The 25,210-nt window shown below is 36.0% G+C and overlaps 1 protein-coding gene across 1 annotated transcript in view; it reads left to right on the plus strand.

The window, feature by feature from the left end:
* LOC150105438 (uncharacterized) overlaps positions 1-23,932 on the plus strand; it is a 458,416-nt gene extending 434,484 nt beyond the window's left edge. Inside the window, exons 16-18 of the mRNA XM_090393963.1 lie at positions 5,775-5,849; positions 16,373-16,466; positions 22,577-23,932. Of these exons, the coding sequence (XP_090250089.1) occupies positions 5,775-5,849; positions 16,373-16,466; positions 22,577-22,710 (303 nt within the window). The 3' untranslated portion in view covers positions 22,711-23,932. The remainder of the gene's footprint in view (positions 1-5,774; positions 5,850-16,372; positions 16,467-22,576) is intronic.
* Positions 23,933-25,210: the final 1,278 nt, after the last annotated feature.

Consider the following 25,210-nt stretch of genomic DNA (forward strand, 5'->3'; position numbering starts at 1 on the left):
TTTTTCACACATGCAGCTATTAACTCTATGCAAATCTTCACCCATCCTTAGAATAATGTTCATATGTTTGGGTTATTTCAACCAAAGCTAAAAATTCTCAATACTGTCCAGAGGAGAGTAGTTTGTCTCATAGATGATCCCTCTCTCACAGACTCACTATCTCACAGATGCACTGTTTCAGCACTGTCCTTTTCTACAGGTATTTTCATGGTCACAGCTCCACTGAACTAACAATCATCATTCTCCACTTTCTTTTGGGCCTGTGCAAACAATAGCAGCAGCAGCTGTCTAACATTACTTTTCAGTACAACTGCAAACACTAAACCTACTTCTCCTGTTGTTTATTCCATCTCTATCTGTTCTCTGGAATAGCCTTCCTCATGTAGTGTTCCAAACTCATCAAGAAAAATGTCAATAGGTTTCTTCTTTCTCAAGTTTTACCTGCACCTCACACATAGCACTGATGTGCTATAGATTCTTCTGTTTTGTTGTGTATGGAAGTTTTAAAAAAAGAATTGGGTAAATGTATATTCTGTTTTGGGCCCCTTAAAGTGCTTATAGAGATGCTTTCCCTAACCCCACCCATAAAATTTGTTTTTAATGAGATAAATAAAAATGATTTCTCTTCAAATAGGCCTTCAGTTCAATGTATACTTGTCCTCTGAACAATTCTACAGGAAAAAAATCTTTATTTCATGAAGAATGGCTTGTTGGTTTTACTCATAACATGCGTCAAAACAAGATATCTGTATAACTGTCTGCCTTATATAGATACCTTGTTTTGATGTGTACATACATCACAGTAAGTGCTTAACATGTTTTCAAATTTTCTATAATGTGAATCTCACTCGAGAATGGTTGTAAACATATGTTGTGCTTTAGTACAGTATGGTTACATGGTTAAAATCCAGAAGCTGTGCTTCATTGACTTTACATTTGCAATGCAATGAAACTCATTCACCACTTTGTCCACTTGCACCAGGAACCTGTGGCTGTTTATTACCAAAGGATTACTCACTCTTCCCAAGAATGAGGAACACAGATGACACTTTTAGCAATATCTGTAGTATATCTTTTACATTTTGTTTTGAATATGCTATAGTTTTTAGCTTGTCATTTTTGAAATATAGACTGTCTAATGTCTAATTTCCTATTGTTCAAGTTTTTCATAGCAAATTAAGTACTGAAAGAATCTGACCACATGAATTAAATGCATAAAACTGGATATTCATCTGGAAAGTTTTATATTTCTTTCTTATTGTGGCTTTTCTTAAACCATGTAATCCTAATTATTCATTACAGCTGTCGGTCTTTTATTTCTTGAAGTCATGTTTCATGTCTTGTGACTCCCTGGAGGTGTCACATAATAATAATGTGCATTCACTGTGCAAATTAGATATTCTCTATCCTAGCATTTTTGATTGAGGTAAATTAGATTGAAGATATTAATATTTTTCAAGTACAGTCAAGATAGTGTATTTGTTCAAGGTGGCTGGCAGTATGAATTAGTTTTTATTACTAGTGTTTTGCATTGCAATTTTTATTTATTATGGGTAAATAGAAAGAAATGCGTGCACTCAAAATGACTGATTTGTAAGCTGGTCTTCATCTAATGGTTAGCATGTCTGCTCTCCAAACAAGCTGCAGCTTTGAATCCTGCCATGCCCAGGATTCAAAGCTGCATGTTTTTAGGTGGTTAATGAATATTATCACCCAATATGAAACCATTACTGTACTTCAGTGGAGGACTGAAATGGCTTGTAAAGATTCTATGTCTGGTTGCTCGAGGAGGTTTTCTGGTTATGTAGCCATAAACCTACCCAAGGTACTAAGCCTCATGTCCTACGTGTATTTTCCCTTCAACCTTATGGTTGGTGGGGTAGCAATATGCTGCTGTACTAGAGAGATGATTATGAAGCAAGGTCGTTTCCCATTGCATTCCTTGCCATATTTATGACTGTAGCTGTGTGTGTTCACTGGACTGGTTTACCTGTTTTGAGGTATGAAAAACCAGCATTACTGAGAGAAAAAAAACCTCCACCTCTATATGAGACCAGATGAAAGTTCCTTACGTCATGGATGGGAATCGAACCCAGGTCTTTCCATCCAAAGGGCTTTGTATATACTGACAGCTGTGGAGGCTCCCATGTACTATATACTATCTATATGACAAATGGAAAGGGAGAAAAATCAGTAGTACCTGGGCTTTGGTCCAGAATAAATTAATTAGGGCCATGTTAGATTGTATTCCTGAGGTTCAGAGGATACATTTTATAATAGTGTGACTAATCTATTAGATGGAGGAAAAGCTCATACAAATGATTTATTTGGATTTTTCTACTGTTGAAATTGGGCAGGATGGATTTGGATAGTCATTTTGGTAGCTTGGTCACGAGGCTGGTTGACTAAGAGGAGCCAGTGTTGTGTATGGAGGTGCAGTGTTCCAAAAAAAGGAAAATGTCGAGTAGGGTGTCACAGGGTTCAGTTCTGGATCCACTGCTATTTAACTTATATACCAGTGATATAGTTCATGGTGTGAAAGGAGATGTTCAGTTATTTGCTGATGATGCTAAATTAGAAAGAGTAATGTCAGTAATGTTCTGATGCGTTGTTACAAGAGGGTTTGAATAGTTTCGTGCTTTGAACTGAAGAATGGAGGTCATTTCAGTGTTGTAAGTGTGAAGTTATGCACTTTGGCCAGAAAGAAGATTAAATGAGGTGTACTACATTGAAGGAAGCAAGGGATTTGGACATCTTGGTAGATAGGGAACTGAAGTTCAGGGGACCCATTGCAGTAGTTGTAAGGGTTATTCAAAAATTGCTAAAATGTGAAGAATGTTGACATGTAAGGATAAAGTGGTGATAATTCCATTCTATAAGCTGCTAATTAGGCTTCATTTGGATTTCTGTGCATAGATCTGGTTACTTGGCTATATTGGTGATAGGGAAACATTGGAATAACTAAGACTGCCTCAGGACTGTGATATTGAGTATGAGGACAGATTGATGGAATGGGGGTCTTCAGAGCTTGGCAGATAGGAGTGATGTGATTGATACATAACTGGTGAGAGGAGCCTAACAAATTAATACAGGAAAATTATTGCATAGAATAATGGGTGACATAAGGAGTAGAGATCATCCCTGGAGGCTGTACAAGGGTCATGTGAGTAGGGATGGAAGAGTTTTTTTTGCTTGACAGGTCATGAATGAGTGGAATGCATTGCTGGAATGGTTAGTGAGGGCTCCAACATTTAATGTGTTCAAAGCAAGATATGATAGTCATTGTGACATGCGAGTATGTGACCTCCTGCAATGAGACTTTGGACTCCATGGAGACTTGGAAGTAATACTAATCTCTTGTGAGTGGATGATTCATGAATTTTTTTTATTTTTAATTTAAAAAATAAATGTTACTCTGAGTACTGTACAATTGTTACTATTCTTTTCAGAATTCCATCTACATCAATGATGAATGCACAAATACCAATCTTTCAGTGACATTCACTGCATTGCATAAGAGGATTGAATTGAGGTATCAAACTATAGGCCTGTTTGCATTTCTTCTGGCATTGAGAAATTGATAAGAACTTGTATATAGAACTGTGCAGATGAGGGTAATATTATTTATTCAGGCTAGTATTGGATTTGTTGAAGGGCATGCTTGTTTTAGTAATCTGGTTACTTTTTATTATAGAGTAACAAGAGCAGTGGATGAGGGTGAGACACACACTATCAGTTTCTGGATTTTTCCAAGGCATTTGAACAGAGTGCCACATAAGTTGATTTTTAATTTGCATCATATTGGTTTTGGATATCATGTTAGTGGATTGGATTGGTTATTGGCTCTCTGATAGATATCAGACAGTTGTATATGGGGGAAGTAGTATCAGGGAATAGGAAGTTTGAGTGGAGCTCCACAGAGTTCAGTCCTGGGACCATTACTGTTCAATCCTTATGTCAATGATATTGTCATAGGAGTACATGGAGATGTTCAGTTGTTTGAAGATGATGTGAAGCTTGGGAAGATTATTAATAATAGTGTTGATGTTTTGGCTCTTCAACAGGATCTGAATAAGTTGGAAGGATGGGCAAAGACATGGGAATGTCAGCTTAATGCAAGGTTTTCAAATTTATGATTCACAGATGGGTTTCTTCATACTTGGAGTTATACTGGAAGAAGTGGAGGAAGCAAGGGATCTTTGGGTGATTGTGGATAGAGATTAGAAGTTCTGAGGACATATTGCAAAGGTTGTGAAAACATCTCAGAGAATTGCAGCACTGTTGAGGAGAACATTGATTAAAAGCAATAAGTGTGCTTGTCCCATTGTATAAAGCTTTGATCAAACCACATTTGGATTTCTGCACTCAGATTTGGTCATCATTATTTGAAGGTGATGAGGTAACCTTGGAGACGATGCAGAGATGAATAACAAATATGATATCAGGATTGTACAATATTGATTATGAGGATAGGCTGAGTGCATGTAGACTGCAGAGTTTAATGGATAGAATGCAAAGGGAGAATATGATCGAGACATTTAAACTGTTGAATGGTTATTAATGTATTAATACTGAGGAGATTTTTATATTGTAGAATGAGGGAAAGGAGCAAGGACGACAAAAGGCCATCCCTGGAGGTTGCAAAAGAAGATAGTGAATAGAAGGGTAAGAAGTAAGTTTTTTTGCGTGGAGGGTGGTAAATGTGCAGACTGTGGATGAGCTTAAGGAGTGCTATGATAGATTTTGTGCTGAATAACATTGACCTCCCATGACGAATCATGTGATTCTATGGAGGTCTGAAAATAATAATATCATTAGCTAACAATTTTTTTAGTATTTTGGCACTGTATCAGTGTATTACTACAGTTAGCTGCTAATTGAAAGAATGGCTAGCCAAGTATGTGTGGGTGTGTGTGTATATATATATATATATATATATATATATATAGTTTAACAAGTGGTTAGTATAACTACTTTCCAACCAGCAGGCTGTGGTGTGGGTGTAAATTCCATCGCAGGCATGGATGCTTGTGATTGCCTTTAGTGGGAGATCATTTCATTGCCTGTTGTGAGGCCTAGACCTCTGTCTTGCTTATTCGAGTGCTGAAGTGGCTTGCAAATATTCCATGTTTCATCTCTAGGACAGAATTTCCACATGTAAAAAAATAAATAAAAATACAAAAATTATATAAGACTGATGAAATAGAGAAAAAAGCTTTAGCCCATCGATGGTGATATATACTATAGGTTTTAAACTTTTGTGGATGAAGTCATATACATATTAAAAAAAAGGTAGAATTAAAGCACACTTCTTATTACTGTCTCAACCTGATTTGGATCTGTTTGTTGAATGAATCCAAATGTCTTTAATGACTATTCATCTAAAAGCACTAGCCATAGTAAACTCTAGCTTTATCAATGTTATTAGATTACTTGCATTTTTTTACTTCCTCTTTAGCAACATAAACTATGAGAATTAAGATCTGTGATGTACGAAGTAAACATGAATATTGAGGAGTTTATACCATTTATATATAAATGTTATTGCGAATTTGTTGCATGCTGGATAGACTCTTGCAGCAAGAAGTAAAAGGAAAATATCTGAAAAATTATTAAATTTTAATAATTTATTGCTGTTAATATAACTACTTACTAGATGAGGATAATTTTCTGAATATTTTATTGAATTAGATGATTTAACTAGACATTTTGTTTATCACATAATCATATAAAATACTTCATGCACTAATACAGTTTTCTTTTTGAAATGCCAGTATTTTGAAGGTGTTCTCACATGTACCAAGAATGATACCTTACTGTCAGTAATGGAAAGGATAGTGAAGGCTGAGGCAAGTATCATCATTTAGTATAACTCACTGTAAACTCTCTTAACTAGAACAACGAAACAAATTAAGTTATCTGTTATTTTTTTGCAACATAACATAATCATTGATTTCATATTATTTTTATTATCTTGACCTCCATGAAATTACAAGACTAATTGTGGGAGATCAACACTGATACAAAGTATATTGTATCACTCCTTAAATTCCTCCAACCATCCACACTTTCACCACTCTCTCAGGCAATATGGTTAGAAGAATAACTTAGCATTCATTGGTAGGATTTATCGTTATTTTGAAATTATTCTGTTAATTTTTCTAGTAAATAATTAAAGTTATATAATTATTGAGACATCTTAGTTTGTAACTTAGATATTATTATCCTAAGACCCCATGGAGTCAGACTCATCTAGGAGTGAATACTTTAATAACTGAACATAATCATTTCTAATATATAATTTAAAGATATACAGTTCAGTTTTGGCTTGAAATCAGCAAATAATTGCATAATATATAAGTCAGAAACTAAGATGTTTCAAAATTGATAGCCTTTGAGGCATAAACATAGACAAAACCAGTTTGTCTGCTAAGCTTTCCATGTTATCTTAAAAACTTTCAAAAAAGTAACTATATTCAATGATTATTCTGAGATCAAAGCTAAAATGGTTATCGTGAATTGCATCATCATCAAATTCCTGCCATGTTCCCTCAAAGGGTGTACAGGATATGATAGTACTACATGAAAAATTTACATCATTACTAACTTCCTATGTACAATTTTCCTCCAAATAAGTCTGTTACTTGTCAAGACCCCAACATTACCAGATCTTATATTTCTGTCGTCTAAGGCAATTTGTACCGTATCAATCCACCTATATCTTGGTCTTCCTCTGGGTCGTTTTCCTGCCAACCTGGCACAGAACACTTGTTTTGCTAATCTTTCCTCTCCCATTCTGTTTAAGTAGGGATGGGATTTTTTTTTTTTTTTTTTTTAATATAAAAGTGGTAGTTTTAACCAAGCCTCCGAGAGCCACAGGTGTTTGGACGCATTCCTGGATGCTGACAATGTCAAGTTCTTTCCTAATATTCTCGTTTTTAATATGATATTGCCATTGATGCCATCTGTTCACGCCTCTAATCTTTCTCAGGACTCTCATATCTGCGGTCTCTAGTCTTTGGTCAAGTGTTTTACTTCTGACCCAGCTCTCAGATCCATAAGTGAAAACTGGTTTGAACACTGTCTTGTATACAGCTAATTTAGTGTTTCGACTAATTTCCCTCTTATTCCATATGAATTTATTCAATTGACTTCCTACCATACATGCTTTGTTGATTCTGTTGTCTGTTTTCATATTTAATTTACCATCTTCACTAAAGATCGTGCCTAATTAGCTGAAAGTTTTACTTGTTCCACAGGTTCTCCATTCACAACACAGTTGACATTTTCAATGATTCTGCCTATTTTCATTGTTTTTGTCTTTTTATTGTTGACCTTCATACCATATCTATTACAACAGCTATTCAATTTAGTCAGAGAATCTTGCAGACTTGTAGCAGATTTATTTAGAAGTATAACATCTGCATAAAGCAAAGAGCTGACATTAACATCTCCAATTTTGATATCATGTTTAATACCACTTTCCTTCATAATGTGATCCATGTAGATAGTGAATAACAGAGGGGGTTAATGTACATCCTTGTCTCACACCATCTTCCTGTACTTCAATTCTAACTGCCGACTTACAACTGAAATAAAGGCTAAGTATTACTTGATATAATGCCCCATTGACACCATAACTGTAGTGTATTGAATAGCTTCTCTCTTGGCACCTTGTCATATGCCTTTTCCAGATCGACAAAACTTAAATACAGATCTTTGTTATATTCCCATGCTTTCTCAACTGTTTTTCGTAAAGTGAAGATCTGATCCTGACAGCCTCTATTTGGCCTGAATCCAGCTTGTTCTTCACCAAGCTTTTCTTCCACAATTCTTCTCAACTGTTTCTCAAGTATACTTGCATAGATCTTGCCAGGAACACTCAGTAGGGAAATATCTCTGCAATTCTCACATTCAGTTTTATTTCCCTTTTTATATGTGGGTACTATTAGAGCTCTACTCCAATCATCGGGAATTCGTCCCTCTGTCCAGGCATTCTAAACTATGCAGTGCAGCCACTGTAAGACTCTTATACCACCATACTTCAGCATTTCTGGTCGAATATCATCTATTCCCACTGCCTTTCCACATTTCAAGCCTTTGATGGCTTTTTTCTACTTCAAGTATGGATATGTATTCCTGACTGCATGCCTGGTCAATGTTTTTTATCACTGTGCTGTCATCACTGCTTGTTTCATTTAGCAAATTTTCAAAGTAATTATTCCATACTTCAGGGATATCTTTTTCTCCTGTTTCCATTTCACCTTTATCGTCTCTAACTTCTTTTACAGCACTCTTTCCTCCATTCCTAAGCTTCTTCAACAGCCTCCAGAATATTTTGCCACCTTCTTGATATTTATTTTCTATGTTCTTGCCAAAATCCTCCCATGACTTTTGCTTAGCTAGTTTTACATACTGTTTAGCTTTCTTACATTTGTCTGTGTATTCTCTAAGAGCACAAGCTGACTTATTTGCCAGGAACTTTTGATATGCTTTCTTCTTTTCCTTTACTACCTCTTTAACTTCCTGTGTCCACCATAGAGTTCTGATTTTTCTATCCTTGCAGACAATTCACCACATGCTTCTCTAACTGAATCAATCAGGGTTTTCTTCAAGGCTTGCCACTGAATCTCCAAGGTTTGGTTCCTGTTCTCAAACTCTTTCATTTTTCCTTCAATAATCTTTGTATTTTAGTCTACAGTTCACATCTGAGGGCTGCTCAACTTTTGTTCGCTTTCTTACATGTCATTCTTTTCAATATGAAATTCAATTTTATCCTGCTCAAGACTAAATAGTGATCACTTCCAATTTCAAATCCTCTATACACTCTGGTGACCTGCACCAGAGAGCAGGGAGAAAACATCACTATCCACAATAATATAGTCAATGAGACTTTTCTTATTCCTTGCCTCTTCTCTCTATGTGAATTTGTGCAAATTTTTATGTTGGAACATAGTGTTAGTAATAACCAGTCCATGTCCTGAGCAGAAATCCAACAGGTATTTGCCATTATTATTAGCTTTGCTCTTTTCTCCAAATTTTCCCAAGACATTTTTGTATGTCTGACAATCACTTCCTACTCTATTTAGATCTCCAACAAGGACCAACTTTTCCTTTTTCATTGTGTCAGTAGCTTTCTCTAGAGCCTCAAAAAAATTCCTCCACTTTTACCTTAGTACGACCTTCTGTGGCACCATAGGCACAAATAAGTCTCATTGTCCAGTTCCCCATTCTGATATTTACCCAAATCACTCTACTTGACACTGCCTGCTATTCAAGAAGATGAGCCTCATATTTTGTGTTGAATACTATGGCTACTCCTTCTTTTCCTTGATTGTCATTCCCTGAATATAACATTTTGTATTTATTGCTCAGATCTCGCCAGTTTTTGTCTTTTTTGTTTCAGTCACCCCTCTTATGTCGATTTAGTACTTATCTAATTCCTCCGCTAGCTTCATTTCTTTGCCATTCAGGCTTCGTATGTTGATAGTACCGATCTTTAACTCTGGTTGGGGTGTGTTTTCCGATTTGTTCCAGTAGTTGACTTTTCGCTGTTCGCACTGGTTCCCTGGCGAAAACAACAGGGGCCTTGTTTATCCGGGCAGCGACCCAGCCAGCATGAAATTTTGTCATGTACCATCCTTTTTTATTTTGGTTTAACCAATAGGAATACAATATGGTCAGCTAAATCCCAGATTGCCAGCCCATCCTTGTTCGTTCAGTATCCAGGTAGATACCCAACAGGGTGCACCACGAGAAGGTGAGGATTGGACCTCAGGTCAGAAGCCCTGGTCGGTTCTCCGCGTTCCTTTAAAGGCTATGCGGAACTCTCCTCTCAGTTATACAGCTTTGACCCTTAAGCACCCCTTGTGAATTGCTTGATTTCATATTTAAATTCCTTAAGGCACTTTGGAGAATGGGACGTCTTTGAATGAAATAGATAAAATCACTTTTCGCCACCTAAATGGCCATATGGATGAATTATGTAAATGATTTATGCATGCATCATATCCAGGTTTTGATTCTATCCAAATATTATTTCAGTTTCAACAGACACTTCCCATCCATGCATTTGTTGATGTGTAAATGATGATTAAAACATTTTACACCACTAAAATAATCTTAACATGATAATTCACTGGCACAAAATAGGTGGGATGGAAATCCTCCTCATCTTTGCAGTTATCTAATTCATGCTGAATTGAAAAAGTTATGTAAACATTCTTCATACTCAAATGGTTGAACCCTGATCTTTTCACCAGAAGTGCAAATGCCAGATTTTCCTTGTGAATTGGCTGTTGGCAGCATCAATGAGTTTAGCAGTTCTTGTTAGCAAGCTCTTTGAACAATGTACTTCAATTTTCTGTATAGCAACATAATAGATTTCCATGTTTTGGGTTGGATTTTCCTTTTTTATTGAAAGTTCAATGACATTTGTTTTGTGCATATTTGATATCCATTGGCATTGAATGTAGCCAGACACTTTTGAAGGTTTTAGTTTAAAATTTCATGCCAGCCAAAATTTTGAGATTGGTTTGCTTCCAGAACTCACAGAGCATTGGTGAAGTTCTCTTTAGTATTATGTACATAAACAGATTCAAGTTCAAATCAACAGGAAACATTATTGCTTGACTCTAGAGCTGGGTTTCCATATTATCTAACAGGCTCACTCACAGTACTAATGTACAATAGGTTTACAATGTTTTGTGTAGTAGGATTAACATAAATAAAAACACAACAAAAATTTTGTATATACACATAAGAACAACAGAAATGTTTCCGAAAGTGTTCTTTGAACATATCATTAATGCAGTTTGATATCCTGCAGAAATCCCCTCCGTTGCCTAATACACAACACTACAGCAAAACTGTTGCCATTCCATACATTCAGGGTACATCCAAAAATATGTCTACAGTGCTTAATTAATGTATCAGTTCCACACCACATTTAAACCTTATGTCAAATTGGCAACTCTCATCCATTAACCTAAGGACAAACTCTCTCCTTTATCACATCCAGCAGTATATGAAGTGTCTTGTATTGGTGCCTTGCCTTACTATGGACAGACAAGAAGAACCACTGACTTGGAGAACACAAAAAAAATATATTTGTCGCATTCATTATTATGGCAAGTCGGGGCTAGCAGACCATGCCTTGGATACCCTTTCACACAAGATAAAATGGAAGAAAACAGAAGTGCTACACAGGTCATAAGTCAGAGAGATTGTTTTTGGAATTAGTAGCAGCTTTAAAACATTCTCCAAAGCTCAACAAGTATGGATATATCAAAAATCTAGGAGATAGTTGTGTTAAGATCAAATTAATACTTTTTTTTTTCTCTCTCTCTTCAACAATAGATTGTGCCAATTAGCACTTGTCCATTACAATTTTTTAAACTAGCCCCATTGTTATACCAAATTGTTGCTGTTCATGTGCTGTGACATGAACAGCAACAATTGCTATAAGAAAAGTGTGTGCAAGGGAGTGAGAAGCAGGTTTTTTGCATGTTTTTGTGCTCTGAAGATGCTGGACATAATATTAGCAAATAATGATGGGATGTAGAATTTACACTTGGTGGGGATATATTGTTGGAGGTGAAGGAAATAAGAGATCTTGGGTGATGGTGGATATGGATCTAAAATTTAGAGGACACTACAATAAATTCTGGGAATGATGCAGAAGACACTGACTTGTAGAAGTAAGGAGATTCTTGTTCCTAGGTTCTGACTAGGCCACATACATGGACTGCTGTGCACAGAATCGGTCACCTGGTTTTCAAAAGGACAAAGATGTTGGAAAGGGTTCAGAGCAACTGACTAAAGTAGTTTTTTTTTTGATCTCTGGAATGTTGAATATGAGGAAAGGTTGAGAAAATGCAGTTTATAGTCCATTGGATAGGAGAAAGAGGGGTGATATGATAGAGACGTGTAAGTTGGTAAGGGGTTGCTGTAGGGTTAACGTTGAAGAGGTTTCTCATAAAATGGTGGGAGATCAGAAAAGAACAAGAGGGCATTCCTGGAATTGCTATAAGAATAGCGTGTGCAAGGGAGTGAGAAGCAGATTTTTTGCATGTAGACTTGTGAATGATTGTAATGCCTTGCCTGAGAGTAGTGTCTGCAGAGAATTTGAATATGTTTAAGGAAAGGTATGAGGAGCAGTGTGTATGACAAAGGAACTCATAGATGCGTCTGATTATTATTATTACTCTAAGACACCATGGAGTCTTAGGGTAATAATAATAATATCATTTTCTTATTAGTACATCCACTATGTACATATGTACATAGCACATCCACTGTGTAGCTCAGTGGATGTGCCGTTTGTGCACCACGGCGCTTGGCCGCACGAAGGAAGACTTGGTTTCGAGTCTAGTCGGCGACTAGAGGAAATTTTTCTAAGCCTTTTTTCTACCGGTTCCCAAGTTAGTCGATCTCTGGCACGGGCAAGCAGGTTTTTCCTCCCGGAAACTCGGGTTTTTCGTCCTGTGAACTCAAGAAAATCGACCGTAGAACCCACATTATTTCAGACATTAAATATATTGCGTTAGGGTTAGGGACCACGAGATGGCGGCACATTTGAGCCGTCTCTCTTCGCTGTGTACTGCTTAATTAGTGATACCCTTGGGCCATCTAACTCTGATTGGTACCAGTGGAGATTGAACTGCCCACTCAGTCTCCAAAAGTTAGATAGGGCTAAATGGCCTCGCCTACTCCCCGTATACGGGAATAAAAAGGCGTTAGCTGATTTTTTTTTTTTTTTTTATTAATCTGTTGTGAATTAATACCATCAAATAATTAGATATGAATTTCTGACACGTAAGCTTTTCTACTCTTTTATACTGTATGTGAATCCTTCTGCCACAAGGGTGTCACATGTGTTGCGGTTCATGTAGCTTGATATTCCTATCCGAGGATATCTAATCTTGCATCTCTTCTTTTTTGTTCATCTCTCTCTCTCTCTCTCGCTCAAGGTTTCCCTGTTCCATTGTATATCACTATCTATCTATATATTTATCTGGTCACTCTGCCTTATCTTCTTATCATCAAAGCTCAATTTATTGAGCTTTGATGATAAGAAGTTGAAGCTGTGAATAGTCGAGAAAGATTGTCTACCCAGACAGTGAGATCATCTTTCTTGGTGACAGCTTCACCTGGCTCCTTTTTCAGTATTTCCTATTAGAAGCTACTTAAAATAAAGTGTTCATGTAGACCACAATACCATACAATCTTCTGCACTCTCCCAACGCTCCAGACCTTTCCTTAATCAATTCTCTTGTAAGTGATCAACAAGGTGATCTCTTTGTAATTCATATTATAATTTCATTAAGTTTCATCTCTGGTGGGCCATATACAATCTGGCATCCTTTGATGCACCACCACTAAATGGGTTGATTTTCAGGGCATTTACTCCTGTCCACAAATTGACATGCTTGTTGTATTTGTGTTACAGAAATTATCCATGTTGTAATGAGAGCCTTCATTCTCACTCTGTTCAAAATTCTAATTGTCTAATATACAACCCTGATTTTTCCAAGAAAGGCTAAGGGCAAAAAGTAAGATGCCATTATTGACTTGAGACAAAAACTCCAGCTTCATTTTCAACCTATACATTTTCAACCTCAGCCTGTAACAATTATTCACAAATGCTAAAGCCAATTTTGAAAGAACTAAATATAGGAAACTTGCCTCTTGGAAAAATTGCACTTTCATCTTCTGACCCTTCATTGTGAAGAATTTCAACAAACTTCCATGTTAGAGCAGTTACTTTACTTTAAACTAAGATAAAATAACATGCAATGTTTTGACCTTTATATCAAGGCCATTATCAGGATAATGGCCTTGATATAAACACACAAAAACATGCATTCTGGGCCACTATATATGCTAGTAAGCTACAGCATAACTGTTAACTCTAGCCTGACTTCTGCTGAAGGAAGGAAAAACAGGAAGAGAAAAATTAAATAATAAAAAAAATAACACTTAAATAAGTGAAACCACATCGATTACTATTGGTTGGGTTTAATTTTCTACACTCCTATTATTTATCAGTTCTGTTTATTGTATGGTTACAAAATCATATGTATTCTGGTTTTCTTGTATTTGGAGGTTTTGGAAGTTCTGCCATCATGTTTTCTTGTTTAATTCCTAGATGGGTTAGACTCTTGGTATTATTAGGCCATCATTCTTATTGAGATTGGAATGGATTACCATCTTGCAGTTTTGCTTTGTATCACAGTTTGGTACGATGTAAGGACTGGGTTCCTGTGGCATGCCTGATTTTTCTTAATTAAAGAATTTAATTTGTCATTTGTGGGTTGCAAGCCCTATTTGCCTCACATAGGGCAAATTACAGGTGCACTGGATTTGTACTTTTGGGTAGGCAAGGGGACTTTTAGAGAAGCTAAGTAAGATTTTTAATTTTGTGGGTGGTTTGAATTTAGCCTTAATACTGTATTGTGTTTTTACAGTGTTCTGTTTTCTTAGATATTCATTTAACATAAGATAGGGCTTGACAAATGTTTACCCATTTGCCCATGGTAAGTGGCTACAGACGGGACAAAATATATTTTTATTTTTTATTATTAATTTTTTCCTTAAAATGAATGCCTTTCATTTCCTTATAGGGAGGTAGGTGAGGCCTTTAAACCCTATCTAGCTTTTGGAGACTGAGTGGGCAATTTAATCTCCACCAGTAGCTAATCAGAGATAGCTAACCCATGACTATCACTAATTAGAAGTGGCAACTGATGAAGAGATGGGCAAACAAGTGCTGCCATCTCTTGGTACCTAACCATAACAGGATATGTTACTGTTTGAAATAATGTGGATTCTACGGTCGATTTTCTTGAGTTTATGGGACAAAAAACCTGAGTTTTCTGGAGAAAAAACCCTGCTTACCCATGCCAGAGATTGACTAACTTAAAACCAGTTGAAGAAGGGTTTAGAAAATAATACTGCCAGTTGACAACCAGACTTGAACTTAAGTCTAACTTTGGGCAGCTTAGCACAGAAAATGTTAAGCTACACAGACCTTTTATTTACTAAATAAATTTACAAAAGGCTGTGTTTTAACTTTAAGAAAACACAGAATAAAGTGCATAATTTAGATAACCATCCATTCTAGGAACAAAAATTAATGGAACAAATTATATTCTCAATAAAGTCAATGTTGGTTTTACTGCTCTTCTTATTATTTATTAACTTCACCTTCTTGAAATAGTTCTCAAACAATAATAGAGCACTATTAATCACTTTATGAAACTGCTGTTAACTTATTGAGATATCTCATTAAAAATGAGATTGGGCCAGTACCCTTTTTTTTTTTTTTTTGTGGCAAGTAGGATTTTTCATAATTTGTCGAGCCCCAACATAAAGGATGGGTATGGTCTTATTGTAGTCTTTGATAGCATTCTTGGGAAGGATCCTTTTCATTGTTTTCCTGTTCAACCATTCTTTATAAATGTTTTGCATATTATTTGTAGCTCATTTTTCAGAGCCTGCTCATCAGAGGAAATTGTTAGGACTCTGTTCTCGAGGATGCTAATGATCTCCTAGTTTTTGCATTGGATAGTGATATAAATCTCTTTGTGCATATATATTGGTTTACAATACACACAGTTAAAGAAAGGCAGCCTGATGGAAGACCTGTGACAAGTCTATCCAGAAAATAAACAGTTATTGTTTTCACTTGTGAATGGGATGCGTTTTGTTCATGTGGTCGAGGAAGATATTTAAAATTTTAGAACCATGGGAACGAAATGGTGAATATATCAACATATCTGAGACAAACTTTTAGTATTAGAATCACTGATTCTAGAGCTCGTTACCCAAAATCTTTCATGTAAAAAATACTGCTATGATCATTTTTTTTTAAGGGATGGTTCTCTCTTTGAAGAAACCAACTATTGTACACCCACAGTTCATAGAACTGAAGTTGGCAGATTGTCAACAATAGTCAATTCGTGCTGAAGGGGAGAAAGAAAGAAAGCATGTACGAATTGGTCACCAACATATGAAATCACGTGCTTTATACATAAAATTTTCTAACTGCTATACAAATAATATAGTTGCCACTTTAAAAACTAAAATGTTCATAAAAAAAGTTAATTTTCCATTAATTTAAGTAAAGTTTTCTCCACACACGTTCTTAAAAGAATCTGTTTACATTCAATTATCAAAATGAAATTTTTATTAATGGACAAAAAATATCATTCTAGTTCAATATGCCAAAACAAATTTGGCTGAGTACTGATCAAAGAGCTTTAACATTAAAAATAAGGAGACCATATTGATTTTGACAGGATTCCCTTGTTTGAATAAATTTAAATATCTTGTATCCACTGAAAATGTAAAGTCATACCTCAACTTACAGGTCCATCGATTGGTAGTGGTGGATGAACAAGGAATGGTTGTGGGTATAATTTCCCTGTCAGATATTCTAAAATATCTAGTGCTAAGGCCAGAAGGTAAATATTAACTTATTTTCTCTTTAAAAAATTTTCCAAGTTACTCTTCTATTAAAATGTATTTATGCTTAATTTGTTCTTCTGAAATATAAGAGGAATTAAAATGAGCACATTATTTTTTTGTGCACATGAGGAAACAGTCATGAGCTATCATCTTTTTTCTTTAAAATTTGATTTATTTTTGTTTTCAAAACCTAAGTCAAATTTTATTTGATTTATAAGCATATAATTTTTAAAAACAAACCTGGTATTTCAGAAAATTTATTATATTGCTTTGAATATCAGTTGATAAACAAACACCATTCATGGTGATAAAAATTGAGAAACTATCTTTGAAAGACATTGTCTGGAGTAATTTTTTTTTTTTTTTTTTTAAGACACTGTCTTTATTTTTTGTGTAATCTGAGTGCACAGATCAAAATTAAGCTATCAGTATGTATTCAAAATGGCATTCGTGATCTCCTGAAAAATCCATCAATCATTGTAGCCAACAGTTTGATGTCATTTTGTGAACAATGCTTTTTTGATACTCTTATTGGATTATTCCCATATGGTCACCAGTCAAGTACAAAAGTTAATTGGGAATATCCCAATAAACTTTTGGGATGTTCCTAAAAGTTTAATGGGCTCTCTCAGAACTTTTACCCTCGCCTTTACATAGGGCTCTATTTCCCTGAAGCAGTATTCAGATATGAACGAGGCCTGGGAACCTGTGTCAATTAACACTCTTATTCCTCTTTCACATACCTTTCCTTCAACCGTCGTCTCGACGCTGTTTCTGATCTTCCTTCCTTTTCCCCCTTTTTCTTGCTTAATGCAAACATGAGACTTAGCCTCTGAGAAATCTCTGTTTGTCCTATCTTGTCTGTAGTAGTAGTAGTTCCTGGCTAAGTGTCCCAGCTTGTTGCATCTATAACACCATGGGGTTTCCTGGTGGTATCCCCTTGCATTCTCTCCATCTGAAGACAAAGGAGGATCACTCTTGCAATGTGCAGATAGCTCTGTCAGTCTATTCATTATAGAGTCCATCTTACTAAGTAGTGGTTCTTGCATCCTTTCAACTTCTACGAATTAGGTTAGGGAGCAGGCATTCTCTGAGTTTTCTGTAGAGCCTGACTGAAGTCAATTAAGCACCGCATCAAGACGCTCCATAACAGGCTGTTGTAGTCTTTCGACCTCCTGTTTAATTATGGAACGGATCCTGCTGTGATCGGGAATGCCTGTGATGATCTGGCAAACTGACTTGCCGCTATTCTCCTCACTCCGTATCTGTGCCGCCATTTGCTCATTCTTTCTCCTATCTCCCTTTGCAGTTATTATGTCTTTGCCATTATCCTTTCCTTCGTCAATCACCCTGACATGTACAGGAGCGGCTGCAGGACTAATGTCTCCTAGCAACTGTTCCCATTCTGTCACAGCCTTGTAGCATTCAGCCAAATTGGCTATACCTTTTCCAAAGGCTATCTCTCTCTCGACTCCTGTCGAAGGACTATTTGAAACTGTCGGAATACCGTCCAGTCCAAGTGGTGCTTGTCTTCATAGTCTGTTATAAAATTCAGATACCCTCTCCTTGTATTATCTTCTGCAGCTTCCATTTTTCCACTCTGGAAAACTGTGAGATCAAGACCTCCTTAAATTTCCCGTAATCACGAGTTTCTTTCAGGATTGGCGATGATTGAAAGTAGGTCTTGGCCTTTCCTACCAACTTGCTGCATAACAGCTTAAGAAGTCGGAAGTCAGACCATCTGCCAATCCTTCTAAGTTCTTCTACAAACTCAAAGAACGTGACTACGTCATCGGTCTCTTCTCCAGAGAACTGTGGAATCACTTGCTGGGGATTTATTATTTGAAAAAATTCCGAATCGTCTAGTTCAGAGCTGGTTGGATGAGACATACTCGTTATCAACACACACTTTACAAAATTTAACCAAATTTAACCCTTCTTTTTCAAATTTTTCAATTCCAATTACTGCCTGATGCGAATTCAAGACCACTTACTCTGTTTTAGGTTCTATTCAATTATTTTCTTTTCGGGCTAAACACATCCTACCGGCTGCACCATTTGTTATATCTCTTCTTATCTGTCTTTATTGTTAAAGATATTGTCTATTTATTTGTATCTTTCTTTCTCTCTTCCTTTTATATTTTATTTATTTATTTTTCTTCCTTACTTTCTTCACTGATATATTATACTGATATACTTAAGAGTGCCTTACTCAACTCTACCTAGGAATGCTTCCTTTTCAGACACTAGCAAATTTATTTTTTATTGCTGCGCCAGCCAGAGTCCTATAATATGAGCTTATTCAAATTTAGGAAATATTCCTAGGTTAATTGGCATTCATTCTAATATACACTAAATAGATACTGGTACTAATTGCAATTGTGGCCAATAATCTCTTACTCAAACACTTTCATTAAGTTCCCTCCAGCTGTGGTTCTAAATTTTTTCAAGTGGTAATTTGAATTCTCGAAATCAGGCATATACAACTAAAAATGTTTATTGGAATATTAGTATCCTATTCCAATTACACTTTACAACTGTAATTGGAATAGGATACTAAGCTTTTCAAAATCTCTTGCTAAGTTAGTTACTCAATGCTAATTCAACAAAACATTCACAGATCAAATTGCTAATCACACACAAACTACAAAACATTAAAACTAGCTAACTATGTTATTTTAAATCAAACTCTTATTGCATGCTACATTTTAAGACATTTCACAACCCGTTACTATTCTGGTATAGATCATCTACAAAATTACAAATTCACATATAATCTCAGTCACATGCAGCTAAAATTTCACTTCTGACATTCCTTTGTTCAGCAGAATTACTCTATCTCAAAATACAGATCCTTATTATAGTCCACTATGAATTGTCCACTTAATATAATCTAACATTAAATTCTGTCTCATTCAAACATATAGTAAAGGTCTTTTCATTACCCATTCTTTTTTTCTGAAGGTCTGTTAATTCGGGTCCTCCTTCGATCGGTTGCTTCTGCAATAGGCTTATGACTACGCAGTCCATTTTACATTCTCACTGCCTCGATATAGTGTTGTCTCTGCTCCTACTTGAGTGGGACATCTGGCGACCGGCACAATTTCTGTGTGGGCCAAAGATTTGCGTGCTGCTTGTCATGGAATCTTGTTCAGCTTACTCAGAATGCCTGTCCGGCATTATGGGACCCTCTCGCTTGTCCCTACTCCGTCCGCTAGTCAGGAATCCTCAAGGTGAAGTCAGGAACAACCAGAAAAAAGCCTCACATTATCACGCGCATTGCCTTATATTTTCTCCCTTCTTTTCCACATGACCCTTAGTTTTTATGCCCTCAAGATGATCCTCAAAGTCCTAGCTGCCGTATTCTAGAGAATCCCGCTTGCGTCATCTTCCTCGTACGTTGTAGCTTGTGGCCGATACGTGCGTATGTAACTTGACCTTTGCACTCGTACTCTTAACTTGTTTGGTGACTTATTAAGTTTAAGACAGCTTAATGTGACAAGATTATATTACTATTTCCTTATTACAAATTCACTAATCTGATAATCCTTCAGTTTAATTTTCGACTACAAGATTTTTCTAGTGCGATTTACATGTTATTACACAACTTCCTATACAACATAAATTCAGAACTGTGTGCTGTTAACCAGGTTATCAGAGTTAGCCAAATTCTTATGTTAGACTGTGAGTGAATAATTTCTTAAATTTCATCCACTCAGGATCTATCAATACACCTATATCTTGGTCTTCCTTTGGGTCCCTTTCCTGCCAACCTGGCAGAGAATACTAGTTTTGCTAATCTTACCTCGCCTATTCTGTTTAAGTGACCATACCACCTGAGATTAGCTTTGCTAACGCATTCCTGGATGCTGACAATATCAAGTTCTTTCCTAATATCCTCATTTTTAATATGATATTGCCATTGAGCCCATCTGTTCATGCCCTTAATCTTTCTCGGAGACGCTCATATTTGCTGTCTCTAGTCTTTGGTCAAGTGCTTTATTTCTAACCCAGCTCTTAGATCCGTAAGTTAAAATTTGCTTGATCATTGTCTTGTATACAGCTAATTTAAGTCTTATTCCACATAAATTTATTCAGTTGACTTCCTGTCATACCAGCTTTATTGATTCTATTGTCTATTTCCATATTTAATTTACCATCTTCACTAAAAATCATGGCTAAGTAGCTGAAATTTACCAACTGCATTGTGAAAGGTTCTCCATTCACAATGCAGTTGATATTTTAATTTTCAGTGCCATTTGTCTTGTTATTGCTGACCTTCATACAACAGTTATTCAATTTAGTCAGTGTTTTAACTGCTGACTTACAACTCAAATAAAGACTAAGTATTGCTTGATTTAATGCTCCATTGACACCATACAGCTGTAGTGTTTTGAAATAGCTTCTCTCTTTGGCACTTTGTCATATCCTTTTTCCAGATCTACAAAACTTAAATACAGATCTTTGATATATATATTCCCATGATTTCTTAACTATTTGTCGTAAAGTAAAAATCTTCTCCACGAAGTTTTTCTTCCACAATCCTTCTCAACCGTTTCTCAAGTATACTTGAGAAACATAAATCTTACAGGGAACACTCAGTAGAGAAATACCTCTGTAATTTAAATGCCTCCATAGCGCAATTGGAAGAACGATGGTATGTTGTACCTTGCAATTGGAAAAGGCCTCAGTTTGAGTCTCGTCATGATGGGAGAAATCTTTATATAGACTTTTACAATCGAAAGTGAGTTAGCCGATCTCATATGGAGGTAGCAGGGTTTTTTCTCCCCGCACAACGACAAATCAGCCTTTTAGAACACACTCGATTTACAGACAAAAAATACTAGTTGTGGTGGGCGGTAGATGGCGCTGATGTAGATGATTGGTAGTAGAGTTTCAGTGTAGTGGTAGAGACTGAGAGTTGTACAGTAGGTGTCCTCCCGCAATGGGTCTTCGGACTCCTTGGAGGCGTCATGAATAATAATAATAAAACTGAATGTGAGAATTATTATTATTTCCCTTTTTATATATGGGTACTATAGAGCTTTACTCCAATTATCCGGAATTCGTCCTTCTGAACTATGCAGTGCAGCCACTGTATAGTTCATACTTGAGCATTTCTGGTTGCATATCATCTACTCTAGCTGCCTTTCAACATTTCAGGCTTTTGATGGCTTTTTTTACTTCAAGTATGGATATGCATTCCTGATTGCATGCCTGCTGAGTTTTTTTACTACTGTGCTGCCATACTTCAAGGATATCTTTTTCTCCAGTTTTCATGTCACCTTGATCATCTTTAATTCCTTTTACAGCACTCTTTCCTCCATTCCTGGGCCTCTTCAACAACCACCAGAATATCTTGCCATCTTCTTGATATTTATTTTTTATATTCTTACCAAAGTCTTCCCATGACTTTTGTTTAGCTAGTTTTGCAGTGTTTAGCTTTCTTACATTTGTCTCTGTATTCTCTAAGAGCACAAGCTGGCTTATTTGTTAGGAACTTTTGATATGCTTTCTTCTTTTTTTCACTGCCTCTACCATGGAGTTCTGATTTTTCTATCCTTGCAGACAACCTTACCACATGCCTCCCTCTGGCTGAATCAATCGATGTTTTCTTCAGGGCTATTTGATACCTTTTTTTTTTTTTATAATTATAACAGGGAAAAAAGTACACATTTTTAACAACACAGTATGTTTTATGAACCACCATATCTCATCAACGTAGGATCCCTTTAGTCATCAGAACTCCACAAGAAAGACCTGGGTTCTTATCTCATATAGTTAGTTAGCCATTCTGAGATGACGATGTAGTTTTTCATTCCACAAGATGGACCAACCAGCCAAATTTAAGTGTTCTGTCAGAGTGTTATGTATAATTATCTTACTTTATAATGCAAAGAACATTAAAACTATCACTGAAAAAAATAAAATGAAATAAATTTTTGACTTCAGTTTAAAATCCTTCTAATGAAGGCGGGGCATTAATTTTTCAAATAGACATTTTTATAATGTTCTGTATAGAGGCTTAAACTTTGCTAATTAACAGATTGAGATATATATTTAAAATCTGGTTACAATGTATTAAATTACTTTTTTTTTTTGCTAGGTCTTGAAACATTGGAGGAAGACAAAAGATCTCAGTTTGAAGGCGAAGATTCTCAGGATTCATCTGAAAACAAGTCATTTGAGTGTTCCAATGGAGATATAGAACCTCAAGAAACTGAGAAAGAAGCAGACTGATAAAAAGGAAGTTGCTATCACTGTGCCTCCTAAGTGTTTCAAGCATGTGCCCTTTTTGGATCTACACATGTGTGAAGGAGCTGCAGAAAAATAAAAATGCAGTACAGGAATTATGTAAGATGCTCGTGAACCTTTCCATAGAGTGGATTAGTTGTTGGACTGGACCATCTGATCTGCTTAATAAGAGTGAAGTACAAATGAATGTAGAAGACGTGACCAACAGACTGGTGCTCATGCATGAAAAACATAGCTACTCATGTATGTACTCCATTTACTTGATATTCTGTACATTCTTTATGTATTTTGGATCAGAGACTAGTAGGGTATCATGGGATCTCTGTACATAGGTGTAAGGAATCTGAGTGGGATGTATTTTTGGAACTTTTTTGTCTGGTTTGTCCAAAATGAGTAAAATGGAAACCTGATTTAAAATTTGCATCAGTTTACCTAGTAAAATTACTGTAGTTAAAGTTCAAATAATTATATTTTTTAACAATGAAACTTGCAGATAAGTTCATTTTTCAGTATGTTCTGTATTATGGGAAAAAAAATGCAGTCTTCCTCCATCGAAAATGTTCAGAAATATGCCTTTTCAAAAATTTACCACAAAGTGGAAGCTTGTGGCAGATTTATATACTGAGATAACCAAGTAATTTGTATACTACAGTGTAACTAAATTTTAACCATTTTGTGAGTTTGGTATACCACAGCCATCTAAATTTTATCAGAAGCTAACTTAAAACATTTGCTTAATGCCATTTACTATGAATATCACTGTAGTTTAAGCTATGCAAATATAATCCTGTTAAGTTACTTCATGATGGTTTGCTCAGTGTATTGAAGAATTTCTGTGATAATTGTTTTTTAAAAATGGTTAATTTGCAATTTTGACAGTTCAACTTTAGTTATAACTTGTGCAACTGCTTGTAAATTAAGAATTTTTTTCCCCCATAAACTTTGAATTTTAACAACTTGATGTTAAAAGATTATATTCTGAAGAAAGATCTTTGATATGAAAATTTTTACCAGCACAATTTAGATTTGTCATGCAGTAGTTGTATATTCTTTTCATAAAATAAACAGGACAGTCAACTAATGGCAGTTGAACACTGCTTGTGTACTGCACACTATTCAACCATTAACTGCTGTTATGCAGCAATTGCTAATAGTTTAAAACCAGTGTACTAGGAAAATGTTTGCTGTAATTAAAAACTTAATTTTTCCTGTCTTGTTTGTTTAAAAAAAAGTTCACTTTTACACAGATATATAAATTGAGTGTTAAAATTCTGAGTAGATCTCAGAATTTTCATTATACTTTCAGCATCTAGATTATTTTCTCTCAGTATGAAGCAGAAATCTACATTTTCTCATAGAAAATTTGTCATTTCCTTGAACTAAGGAAAAGCCACTGCAACGATACCATTTGTGCATTGAAAGACAGCACTAGCCGAAATTGCTTTTGTACTGTTGCACCATAGAATTAGAATGGAAGCATGTGGGCACTGCTTCTGATGCTGCACCATTCAGGTGTGATGTGTAGGTACCAAATCAGCTGCAGATCACTTAGATACTAGTCTGGGCATCGTGCTTAGAAGAGCAGTCACCTGCAGTCTATTAAGACCAGCCTGGCTGGCTGAGTGATTAGCTTATCTGCTCTCCAACCAAAAGTCTGCGGGTTCGAATCCATCCGTGGGCATGGATATTTGTGATTGTCTCTGGAAATACTAGTGGTGGATGGCATTGGTGGAGTTGCAGTCAGTTGGTGGATTGAGTGGTGGAGATGGTGTTGTAGAGCAGATGCCCTCCCTGGAGGTGTCACATAATAATAAAGACATCCTCTGACTGGGGGATTTGTCTCCTTCTAAGACTTATGCTAAGCCTAATCTAATAGGCTTTTGGACTAGTAGTAAAATATATACTAGCTTGTCTAATTTTATGGAAGATTTTTCATTTGGCTATGCTAATAATTATATAGTGGGTTTTATCCTTTATCCAAGTGTAAGCAAACAAAGTTTGCACCTGAAGTACTTTCAGGACTGGGGCAAATCGTGGTAAAGGTGGTATAAGTTTTCATCACTTGCCTTAGTATCTCCCATAATGCAAAGCACATCTCCATAAACTTATCTCTAATCCAGAGAATGTTAATAATAGGGTGTGACACCCTTTGGCAACTTGTATAGGTAAATATGACTTCTCCATTACTTCCAGCTTAGTATCTGGCTCCCACTGATAAGACCTCAAAGGTCGAAACTGGTCTGGGTAGTGGTCCTTCCCTTAATGCATAGCAATATACATAAAATGATGAACGCTTAATCCACCTTTACCATGAGTTGCCTCAGTGTCCTGAAGATACTTCAGGCACACAAACTTTGTTTGCTTACACCTGGATAAAATCCACTATATAATTACTAGCTTATCAAAGTTAGAACAAGCTGGGTTAAGAAGGGATTAATGATTATGTGATTGGCAATATTAGCCCCAGTGTTGTATTATGGATAGA

This window comes from Typopeltis vanoorti, chromosome 6 (genome assembly GCF_054136105.1).
Source record: "Typopeltis vanoorti isolate ZY-2024b chromosome 6, IOZ_Tvanoo_1.0, whole genome shotgun sequence".
NCBI lineage: Eukaryota > Metazoa > Arthropoda > Arachnida > Uropygi > Thelyphonidae > Typopeltis > Typopeltis vanoorti.